This window comes from Mus musculus, chromosome 17 (genome assembly GCF_000001635.26).
Source record: "Mus musculus strain C57BL/6J chromosome 17, GRCm38.p6 C57BL/6J".
NCBI lineage: Eukaryota > Metazoa > Chordata > Mammalia > Rodentia > Muridae > Mus > Mus musculus.
This window is the reverse complement of record NC_000083.6, coordinates 88746097-88758313: the sequence shown is the minus strand read 5'-3', so window position 1 is coordinate 88758313 and position 12217 is coordinate 88746097. Positions and strand designations below refer to the sequence as shown.

The 12217-nt window shown below is 47.6% G+C and overlaps 1 protein-coding gene across 9 annotated transcripts in view; it reads left to right on the top strand.

The window, feature by feature from the left end:
- Lhcgr (luteinizing hormone/choriogonadotropin receptor) overlaps window positions 1-12217 on the top strand; it is a 75676-nt gene that overhangs the window by 33746 nt on the left and 29713 nt on the right. For 8 of the 9 annotated variants that reach the window (XM_011246310.3, NM_001364898.1, NM_013582.3 and 5 more), the window contains 3 exons: window positions 2689-2763; window positions 4385-4570; window positions 8131-8211. In XM_011246310.3, the coding sequence (XP_011244612.1) occupies window positions 2689-2763; window positions 4385-4570; window positions 8131-8211 (342 nt within the window). The remainder of the gene's footprint in view (window positions 1-2688; window positions 2764-4384; window positions 4571-8130; window positions 8212-12217) is intronic. The other variant, NR_157357.1, reaches the window with a different exon arrangement.

Genomic DNA, 12217 nt, shown 5'->3' with positions numbered 1-12217 from the left:
GAATAAAAATGAAGCATCACTCTGGCTACCAGATCACATTCAATCTTCAGCAAGTAACTCTGGGCAAAAATAAACTTTCAAGTGGCTAGTCCTCCGAGTTGCATGCGTGTTACTAGGCAACCGGCTGGCTGGAAACCCCAGAGAACCCTGATTTCAAAGACGGAAGCAGCTTCCTCACATTGAAGTTGACAGTTTGCTGAAATATTCAACACCCTACTTTGCACCTCCTCCACCTCACAGCCCCCCTCTCTCTTGCCGCCTTGCGCAGGTTGGTGGTGTGTTAGAGGCAGAGTATTTCAGAAAAAGAGACTCTTCCCCAGACCCCCACTGATGGGAAATGGGGTGACACCATTTACAGCTAATCAGCTACAGCTTCACAGCATCTTCCTCCTGTTGTCTGGAAAGAAGCAGCTCTCCAGAGAGGGAGATCTGGCTATTCCCCACTTCAGTCCAGGCTCCTGCTGCCAACCCACCCCCACCCTACCCCCACCCCCACCCCCACCCCCCCCCACACACACACAGTAACAGCCTTTAATTGAGGGACTCATCCTAAAGATGGCTCCCTTCATCACCCTCAACCTCCCCTCCCCATGGCCATCCTCGGGGACAGTGGTAGGTTCACACATTTATAGGGATGTGTGTGGTCTATGACAGCCTAGGACGAGGTTCTGGATGCTCAAGTCATGACTAGAAACACCTAAAAGTACATGAAAAGCTAAACTGAAGAGAAAGTTAGTGAACACAAATAGGGAGGCCTGTAAAAGAAATGAGTTCATAGCCAGTGAGGTGGTAGAGTTCAAAGAAGTTTGCCCCCAAGCAAGCAACCTTGAAGAAAGAACTGACTTCTAAAAAGTTGTCCTGTGACACCCTCCCTCCAACCACCCCCCACCACCACCACCACCACACACACACACCATGCCATGGACATGTTTTCTCTCACACACAAATTAAATAACTAATGTAACAAAAAAATGTTTAATCAAATTGTCTGAAGCGTGATGCACACCAATGATCCTTAAGCTTTGAGGAAGGCCTGGAAAAATCACCTCTGCTTGCTAATGCAGATTCCTCAGCTGGCTTTCTTTGCCTTGGCGGATCTCAAAGGGGCTAAGAATTTGTGCTTTTAAGAGGCTCCCAGAAGACCCTCATATGTCAAGGTCTGAGACTAAGTATCTCAGGTCTAAATAATATACTAATGATTTTTAACTGTAGATCTTAAACCAAGGAGCCCACTGTGCTGATAGCATGCTGTACAGTTTAGCAGATGAGAGCCAAGGCCTAGGGTTCACTATCTATCAACTTATATCACCTTGAACAAGTTAACCTGCCCAAGCCACTGTGCCCTCATTTGTGAGCAAGGCTGCAGATAGAGGATTATTTATTCTGAGGATTGATCCAGCAAGTGAGAAGGTCGGATTTGTACCCTTAGTGCTTAGCATGATGCAACATTGATTAAGTTTATCCCATGATTCTTGTGAATGAGTAGATAAAGGTTTGTATGCACGCAGCTCAGGGTCTAGATCCTACCACATACTGAAGAAACTGTCTTGTTCACTTGAGAGTTGCACAAAGAGTTCATTGATAAGAACCCCAAGTTTAGGGGAGGAGCATCCCAGCCACCTTGGTCCACTCTCAGGTGCCCCCTTCTGTGATTCATGCAACAAACCACAGCTGTGCTGAAGGCCGCATGCTGTGTTCCAGCAGAGATGAAAAGGAGTGAGCTGTAAGCTGTAGGGTTTTCCCATGGGGATTCACAGCGCAGGAAAAGGCAATTCCAAACAGTGTGTGAACTGTAGGTAACTGAAGGCAGTATGCTGTGCTTAGCCTGAGAGCAAGCAGGTCCTCCAGAACTTCAGAGGCAGGAAAGGGTTAAATGACAGTGGGGAGAGGAGATGCAGGCTTTGAGCCAATCTAACGTGGATAGACAAAAGTAGAAGGAAAATGTATCCCAGGCAGAAGCCGGCAAGAGGACCAGCCATTGAAGAGATATGCCCAGACAAGCTGGGAAATAGAGCTTTTCAGAACTTTGAGAATGTGAGGGTCAAAGAAAGAAGGCTTGGATAAAACAGGAGGAAATTCAGAGTGTTCTTTTGTTAAGAGAAAGGACGGAGATTGGAGGAGCAGAACAAGGATTCTGGGATCTTCCCAACAGAGACAGTCCTTTGTGACTTCAGCCACCTGGACGCAGGCAGTGACTACTCTCTGAACTTGCCCACTGAGAACTCACATCTCAAAGGGATCAGATTATGCTATGAGAAGAACCACTTAGAAGCCTCACTCTTTTGTTTGGTTTGTGGTTTTTGACAAATTCTGAGGCCTCCAAGGTCACAAAACCTCAGACGGATAAGGAGTTCACTGCACTTGGACCCAGTAGCCTTGAGCAGCCCGAGGAGCATTTGACTCCTCCCCAAGCTGCTTGTAGCAAGTTCTCCCTAATCCAACAGGAGAATCTGTTAAATCATGGGACAAAAAGGGTTTCACCAAATGACAGGAAAGGACGAACACTAGCTGAAGCCAAATACACGCACTAGCGACTCCACAGTTTCACCAAGAACGCTATCATTTTCTAGTTTGTCTCACCCCTCCCCCAACCCCTCCGCCCCACCACACCCGTGTGCACACACAGCTGTGAAAGTTGGTGTGAAGCGCAGGCAGGTGTGACTAAGGAAACTGGTTTTTCCCTCACAGGGAGTTAAAAGAAAACATCTACCTGGAGAAGATGCACAGTGGCACCTTCCAGGGGGCCACGGGGCCCAGCATCCTGTGAGTACTGTGGTACAGCCTCCTCTCCCCACAAAGTGCACCCTAACAACCCTGCTGTCACTGCCAGCCGGGCTTGCAACATCTATAGTTGAAAAGGATCAAATGTGCCAGGCCTGTCCTACCAACATGAAGCGCTGCCTCTGACGTAGCCATAAGTCAACCAGTAATGCCAAACACAGGGTATGGCCTCGTGTGCTACAGGGTGGTCGCTCCCCCCACGCCCCGCCCCGGCACTCACTCGGAGAACCCACTCTGACCTGAACTGCGCCTAGCATTTGGATGGCCGCGGCTGAGAGGTTGCAGGTGGATTCTCCCTATAATCCTATGAGGAGTCGGTCTCGAACCCTCCACGAGTTGGGCTTCGATGCACATAAAAACTTCTCCAACCAATGCTGAGAGACTCTCGGGGCTTTAAGTAAAAACACAGACACTCAGAAGACAGCTTGGTAATATGGCCAGTTAGCAGAACCCCAATAGTAGGTTTCATTTCACTGGGCGATGACGTCCCAGACACGTGCGGCCACTCAGAAAACAAACTACAACCTCCTCCATGTCTGGGAAAAGTCTGCGGCCCGATCTAACGATCCGTACAAGACCCTAAGGCAGAACAGAGCACTGCCTTCCTAATCGGCAAGTACCAGAAGCCGGAGGTGGCCTAGAGCCCGTGGGACACAGGCTCCTGTTTCCACTGTTCTCCCAGGAACTTGGACCCTGGTACATTCCAGTTCATACTCCTGCCCTTCCCTGCCTCCCACTGCCATCACTCCCTCCTTGTATCAGGCCCTGAGCCTCCCAGGGGGGGGGCAGACTATCAAGGAGGGCATGCTGCTGGGAAAGGGTTGGGCATTGACCTCTTAGAATATGAGCATGGTTTAAAAACTAAAACTCCTGCCAAACCCCCTCTTCCTGAAATGTTGTACATTTGGGGCTTCCTTAGAGTTTGCCTCGAGTCTAGTAAAACCAAGGAGCTTTGTTTAAAGCCCTGAGCCTCCCGCGCAGCTGTGCTAGCTCGGCATGGTGTTTGCTTGCTTTGGATGGACACATCTAACTAGTTATTAGAGCATGTGTGCTCAGCGTCCTGGGTGGATGATAGCTAGTGCCACATGAAACTCTTAATAGGGTGGATCATCTGCACTTTATGAAAACCTCCCCTGCAGAGCTTAATCAATCAGACACAGAGGCATCAAAGCCCTGAATATTTCCCCCTGGGCCAGAACACAAAAGCTGATGTCACCTATGTGCACACTGTTTTAGGAAGCGAGCAGTAGGGTTTTGTAAAATAGGGAGAGGGTAGGAGAGAGGAAGGGGTGTAGAGTAGACATAAGGAGGGAGAGGCAGAGGGAAGGAGTCAGAGCTACAGAGGAATAAAGACATAGCAGAGAAAAATTCTAGTGACCATATGGAGGGTACAAAGATCCACAGGCAACCTTGAAAAGAGTAGTGGGTGCCTGTAAGATGAAAATCCCACAATAGTTCTTAGGAATTCAGATCATGATGAAAGAAACGATGGATTGTAGGAAAAACAAAATGGAGGAGAGATTTCTCGGACCCTAGGGGAGGGCCTTGGAGTAAAATGTGTAAAATCAGTCAATAAAGGGCCTCTCTCCCCTTTGCGGTTCAGGGATGTCTCTTCCACCAAATTGCAGGCCCTGCCGAGCCACGGGCTGGAGTCCATTCAGACGCTCATCGCCACGTCATCCTACTCACTGAAAACTCTGCCCTCCAGAGAAAAATTCACCAGCCTACTGGTTGCCACGCTGACCTACCCTAGCCACTGCTGTGCTTTCAGGAATTTGCCGAAGAAAGAGTAAGTGAGCAGGAGAGGGGACCGTGTTGCTGCAGAGAAGCTGGGATCTAGATCTAGTCCCGTGGCCCACGGTGCCCCGCTGCAGTCGTGGAGTAGCTTTTAGACAAAACCAAAATGAGCTGTTCCTCATCTTGACGTCTCCATGTGCTGGGCCCTGCGCCTCATAAACCTGCCAAACGCTTAAGTACCGCTGCAGCACCTTTGTAAAACCTGCTGTCAAAGCCCGTTCTCTCAGCAGAAAACATTTTACTCAATCTTGAATTTAATAATTGTCAGAGTACCACGTGGTTTGGTTTTGGGCTTGTTTTGTTTTGCTTTGTTTTTAAGCGATTTGTCTTCCACGGAAAGCAACTTCCATTTCCGAACAGAAACGTTTCCACTACAGATCGGTTAGGGAGCCCTATGAAAACGACCAGAGCGCCTGCGTGCAGCAGAGGGCGCCTGATCGCTTCTCTGCACCCCAGGCTGCGGGTGTGGTGGGTGAAGGAGAGGGTGGCAGCAATTAGGGGGCAGAATTTCATTCCTTACAGCATTCTTTCTCGGGAGTTTTCTAGCTGAGAGGCACCATTCTGCATCCGGACCCAACACGTGTCACATGTATAAAAGAAAGAAAAAGCAACAGCTAGCTTTGCAAAGGTGTGGTGCAGTCACCTAACACTTCCTGCTCTCCCACCCTTGTCTCTAGCTTGTTTTCACTGCAAGCTTTGATGTTCTCTGCTTTTCTTATTGCCCAATACACTGCTCCCAGTGGGAAAATGCAATGCTCTGAAGAGTCATTACTGCCGAGATGTGCTCAATCAATTCATTAGATACTAAGGCACTGTGGAACACATCAGGCTGCCACTGCCTTTGTTTGGAATTAACATATTTATAGCTGATCAACCAGGCTGGAGGGGGCGGGGTGGGGGAGGGGGAGAGAAAGAGAGAGAAAGGAAGCCTTGAGAAGACTTGGTTCTACCTAAATATTTGGAACAGAGAAGACAAACGCACTTGCTGTGCTTAAGGCTCTACCCCCACCCCCTTTTTTGAGGGGGTGGTGAGATGGGATCTCACTATATAGCCCTGGCTGTCCTGAACTCACTCTGCAGACCAGACTGGCCTTGAACACACAGAGATACACTTGGCTCTGCCTTCTGAGTACTGGGATCAAAGGCCTTGGCCACCAAATCCAGCTCAAGTTCTACATCATTGACTGAGCTTCAGACGACTTGAGCTGAGCACTAGCCATGTTCCAGGATGCCAGGCTTGGAAAGACGGGCAGTCATCTCAGCCCTCACAGAGTGGACAGGCGGCATAAAGGAGCGCCAAGGGGGTGTGTCAACAAAGAGAGGGACAAAACGCTCTAGGCTGTAGAGGGGCTCATGGGAGACTTCCTAGGGGAAATGACCTTAACTGAGCTTCTCACAAAAGGCTTGGGGCGGGGGAGGAGTCAAGCCAAGATGGAATGTCTCCTGTGAAGGCATGGGGAAAGAGACACTAGATGGATGTTATTCGAAAGCAAGCACAGGAAGACTGTGGGTAATGAGGGAAGATTACCCACAGAAGCAGCAGCCCAAGGCACTGGTAGGCCAAGGTGGGCTCTGAGTACCCGCCCAAGGGAGTCAGAGGAGGTAGAGCTTCAAAGACTTAAAAGTGAGATTGTGCAAATTTGATTTTATGAAACCTCAATAGGGCAGCAGAATGAAGGGTGGGTTGAAGGTGGCAAAGCTGGTAAAAGACAGACAGGCAGGCAGGCAGACAGACAGACAGACAGACAGACAGACATAGTGGTTTAGGGTAAGGCTGGTTCTGGTCACCTACTTAACTTTTGTAGTGAAGAGGTCAAATGCCTCCTGAAATCATGACTGTTTACTTCAAAGCCTTTTATTCTAGGAGGGTGGAAAGGGGGTTAGAGACTATGACTGTCTGAGCTATCTGTGAACATCATCACACACATTGTCTTGAGTGAGCTTGGCTATGTCTACTCTGTTGCGGGTGCTTCTGGGACCATAAAGCCCAAGGACGCCTTAGAGGCCATGAAGATGAAGAGTTGAAGATCAGTCCGTGGGATCTGGTTGCAAACTGAGGCGTTCTATAGATGACACACTTGGCTGCCTGGGCACAGCTTGCTTGCTTGCTTGCTTTCTTTCTTCCTTTCTTTCTTTCTTTCTTTCTTTCTTTCTTTCTTTCTTTCTTTCTTTTAACTAGCTTTTTTCTTTATTTACATTTCAAATGTTATCCCCTTTCCTCATTTCCCCTCCAAAACCCCCCTATCCCATTCCCCCTCCCACTGCTCACTTACCCACCCACTCCCACTTCCCTGTCCTGGCATTCCCCTACACTGGGCCATAAAGCCTCCACAAGACCAAGGGCCTCTCCTCTCACTGATGTCCCACAAGGCCATCCTCTGCTACATATATGGCTGGAGCCTTGAGTCCCTCCATGTGTACTCTTTGGTTGGTAGTTTAGTCCCTGGGAGCTCTGGGGGTTCTGATTGGCTCATATTGTGGTTCCTCCTATGGGGCTGCAAACCCCTTTGGCTCCTTGGGTCCTTTCTCTATGGGCACAGCTTTCTAAGATATTTTTGGTAACTGTGGAGATAGAATGTGTATCATCCAGTGTTATCATTCGGAGGTCAAGTTCCTGTTAACTGTGGACTTGTCTGCAAATACTGTGCCAGAACTACCCTCCCCCATTAAACATGAGGTGGGTGGGGACTGGGACAGGAACAGAGACTCAGTCCAAGTTTACAAACGCAACAGTGTCTAGAATAACAAGAGGGTTAGTCTTTGAAAGGTCATGTGGTCAAATCCCCATCTTTCTGCATTTGCACACTACCATTACTACAAGGACCTGTTTCGCTGCTGCTGGATAACAGAGCAGAGCAATGTCCACGTTGGGTGCCTCACATCTCCATCCTCCACAAGGAAGGCTGTGGCACTCCCAGCAGCTTCCTCACCCTCATTCCTTATTTCTGAGCCCCCCCGTAGGTTTGGTTGCCAGGCACCAGCCTTCTATCTCCTTGTCACATCCCCCTTTTCGAAGCCAAACTTCCCAGAGGGGAAGACAGAAGATAAGGGAACACCAATGCTAGGTTTTGCCCAAAGGCTGAAGGCTTAAGTACACAACAGCAGCACACCCAGCCGCACAGAATCCTGACAGAAAGACTTCCAGCTACAATTTAAAGCCATGAATGCCATGTAGTTAATCAAGGCCAATAGGAGGGGGAAGAGTTGGTGAGGAGCAAACTTGAGTACACCATAAAAGCAGCTTTTAATAAGCATTGGAAAAACTCATGATTCAATACAACAAATTTACGTGTTTTCCCCCCACCTCTCCCGAACCCACGCAAAGCACTTAGCATTCAGAAGCACTTTCTCTAAGCTGGAGACACGAAGAACAATGCACGAGGGTATATAGTCTCTCCTCGGGAAGCATTTCAGTCAGGACAATGGTGCAGAACTTACCCAGGGTAGCATGGCTAAGGAATGCGGACGAGTACAGCATAAATAGACACCATCGGGCTAAAGGACCAAAAGATCAATGGCTTGTTTTTCTCTTTTCTACCTCTTCTCTTTCAGACAGAATTTTTCATTTTCCATTTTTGAAAACTTTTCCAAACAATGTGAAAGCACAGTTAGAGAAGCGAATAACGAGACGCTGTAAGTATTCACGCGAAGACATGCGGGAGCCGAGGCTTGTTCTGTGGACAGCTTATTGTTATTTGCTGCGACGGTTTTTCTTTTGATAAAAGTCTTGGTGAGAGGATGTTTGCAATGTAGTTTTTCTATAGTTTCGAATGGGAATATTTCCCCTTTGCAAGTGCCAACTGGTCGTACGTGTTATTGTAGCTGTTTAAAAGAAAAGCAAAATGAAACGGGAAAGCCTAAGATATAAGGAAGTGGTTCCTATAAACATTAGTGTGTATGAGATGGCAGTTTCATTTTATCAGGCATTTGGGTGTCACCGAGGGCTGCTCAAAATGATGTCTTCATCCGAAGTAACACTTCACAAAGACAAACTGATTGCAGACATGGCTTCTAAAGGCAATGACTTCCTGTCAAAGACCATGCTCCCAAGTGTGGTGTTACCCTTTTGTGTGTGTGTGTGTGTGTGTGTGTGTGTGTGTGTGTGTGTGTCTGTGTGTGTGTGTGTCTGTGTGTGTCTGTGGTGTGTATCTGTGTGTGTGTGTGTGTGTCTGTGGTGTGTGTCTGTGTGTGTGTGTGTGTCTGTGTCTGTGTGTGTCTGTGTGTGTGTCTGTGTGTATGTGTGTGTCTGTGTGTGTGTGTCTGTGTGTGTGTGTCTGTGTCTGTGTGTGTCTGAGGTGTGTATCTCTGTGTGTGTGAGTGTGTGTCTGAGGTGTGTGTCTGTGTGTGTGTGTGTGTCTGTGTCTGTGTGTGTCTGTGTGTGTGTCTGTGTGTGTGTGTGTGTCTGTGTGTGTGTGTCTGTGTGTGTGTGTCTGTGTGTGTGTGTGTCTGTGTGTGTGTGTCTGTGTGTGTGTGTCTGTGTGTGTGTGTGTCTGTGTGTGTGTCTGTGTGTGTGTGTGTCTGTGTGTGTGTGTCTGTGTGTGTGTGTCTGTGTGTGTGTGTGTCTGTGTGTGTGTCTGTGTTTGTGTCTGTGTGTGTGTGTCTGTGTGTGTGTGTGTGTGTGTGTGTGTGTCTGTGTCTGTGTGTGTGTGTCTGTGTGTGTGTGTCCTGGCATGTGCAGATGCACATGCATGTGCTTGTATGGGAGGCCAGAGGTCACTTTGAATGTCCTTCTTCAGGAGCCATCTACGTTGTGGTTTTGAGACAGGGTGTCTCCCTGAGACCCAGAGCTCACCAGTCAGTTTAAGCTGACTGGCCCCTAATCTGAGGGATCCTCTCACCTCCACTTTCCCAGTCCTGGGGTCCTTGGTGTGCCCAGCAAGCACTTCACCAATAACACCATCTCTCCAGCTCCCTCACATTAATCTTAATGCCATCATTACCATACACTGGATGGCAGCTACATGTCCACTCTACTGACTGACGCCTAACATTTTTCTTCCTTTAAATGCTGAGTGCCCTGGCATTTCACTTACCTTCACTTGTAAAAGAGCATGCCTCAAAAGACAACTGCTGTGTCCCTAAGCCGCATTTATTATTATTCCTCCAAATGCCCCGAAGGACTACAAAACCAGATGTCCCTCTCAGATACTCTGCAAATCTCTGCTATTTTCTCTTCTCTTCTCGGTCTCAGAGTGCTGTGGAGACAATGTGGGGTGTGATGGGAAGACCTTGGACCTAGAGGTATCGCAAAGTTGGATGTGATCTTTGGTAGTAATATTCTTGCAGCACAGAGCTGGACATGTACCTTCTGGGGAGAGTAGTTCTGGCAGCACGTATGCCTGATGAGACATCTTTCCCCTCAGTAGGGAGTGATAAAAATGAGACTTGACTTTCAGACCCAGACTGAAGGGCATCATCACAGCAGCACTTAGGATGGGTGTCAGCCTATCTCCTTCCTTTCTTTCCTTTGAGTCGCCACTATCTGCCCTGCAATACTCCTTTCCCTGTGTATCCCTTCCGTCTTTATGTCTCTTGGTCTCCTTCCACGTGATTCCTTTGCAGCCATGTGGCTTTATACTTATACACAGAAAACCACTCCTAAGTACAGTTAGTTGTGATACCAAGGGGTGGTTATGGTGAGACTTTAACCCACCCTCAGTAACCGTCATCAGCCTAGCCCCAGCCTTTCCAGATGAGCATCCCCCTTTGAGCTCACTATGGTAAGAAACTTCAAGCTACCCGAAATGAATAGATAATCTAACTAAGTTACATTGCTCCTGGTGGAGCTACTGTTTTTTGAAATATGGGGATTTGCATAGCCTAGGTCGGTCACTATGCAGTCAAAACTTACCTGGAAACTCTGATCTCCCTGCTTCTGCTTCCTGAATTCTGGGAGTAATGCCATGGACTCTCATATCCAGTTGATTTGGGTGCTGCATCCTGAGTCCAGGGTCCAACGCACACTATGTGAGCACTCTACCAACTGAGCCATGTCACCAGCCCCTGAAAGCACTTTTTAGATAAATGCAAAGTTCCACCAGAGAGCCATTCCGAGTCTCACCTGTTCTTCCCAAGCAAGCACCGTGTTCTCGCCACTGTAGCTGACCCCACTGCCCTCCTAAGACCCCCCCACACACACACACAGGTCCTCTTTCTCTATCAGCTGTCACTAGAACAGTGCTGTAACTGCTTCTGCCTCCTACACTAATACTTCTAAGTCCCTGAGTCCGTTTATACTCCCTAACAGAGCTGCCAGAATCTGCTGTTGTCAGTAGGCATGCTACTGCCCTTGGGAGCTAGCCCAGGAGAAGACCTGCCAGAAAGAGGTCTAACAAGTCAGAAAGACCAAGGAGGGATCGAGGAAAGAACATGTGGGGTCACTTACTTATATCTGTTAAGAAACCATGGCAGCATTTTTAGGCATCCAAAATTAGTCCCTCAAAGAGGTGAGATGGTTTGATAGGGCAAAGAGAATAAAAGAAACAAAGGCCACAATGGTTGGAATATTTTTATCCAGTTTTGTGTTACTATTTTGTATGAAGCATCTACAGAACCTGCTAGAAGTGCAGATTTCTGGGCTCTGTGCCTCTAAATTTTGATATGCATTTTTAACAAACACTCTGGTGGTTCACATAGACATTGAGCCATGTACCACACTTTGGAGACCACTGACTGAATGGTGATAAAGATCTCTGAGCTGAGAGTGTGAAGGTGAAATCCTGACACTGTCCCCTTGGGGATCTTGAACCTATCTCTACCTTCTTGAATCTTGGCTCCCTTTCTAACCGGTCAACAGGTTCAATCAATGATCAATGAGCACCCATACTAAGAAGGATTCGTTTCCTTATTCATTCTCTATAACCACCATCTCCTGGAAAACTAACAATATGAAATTATTTTGATGTAAATAAACTAATAAGTGTTTTGCTTTAAAGTTGTTTAATAATGAAACGGATGAGGGTTCTCTGCCGTCCTCTGTGTGGACACAGCTCTTCTCCAGACCTGAATCCTGCTCCAGGATTTTCATGTTGTTTTTCCTCTAGTACTGAAGGCCTCAGATCTTTTCTCTCATCAATTCATAGAATAGGTACAACTTCCAAGTATAGAATATGAAAGGCTTTGAAAGTGGAGAAAGATACTTTTTAAAATATATTTCAATTAACTCTTTGGGAATTTCATATATCATAGTCACCCATACCCATGCCCCCAACTCTTCCTGCATCTACCTCCCATCTCCCCATCCTTCCTAACTTCATGTCTTCTTTTTTTTTCTTATTTTTCTTTTTTTTAATTAGGTATTTTCTTCATTTACATTTCCAATGTTACCCCAAAAGTCCCCCAAACCCTCCCCCCTAGTCCCCTCCCCCCCCCACACACACACTCCCATTTCTTGGCCCTGGCGTTCCCCTGTACTGAGGCACATAAAGTTTGTAAGACCAATGGGCCTCTCTTTCCAGTGATGGCCTACTAAGCCATCTTCTGATACATATGCAGCTAGAGACATGAGCTCTGGGGGTACTGGTTAGTTCATATTGTTGTTCCACCTATAGGGTTGCAGACCCCTTTAGCTCCTTGAGTACTTTCTCTAGTTCCTCCATTGGGGGCCCTGTGATCCATCCAATAGTATGCTCTGCCCACA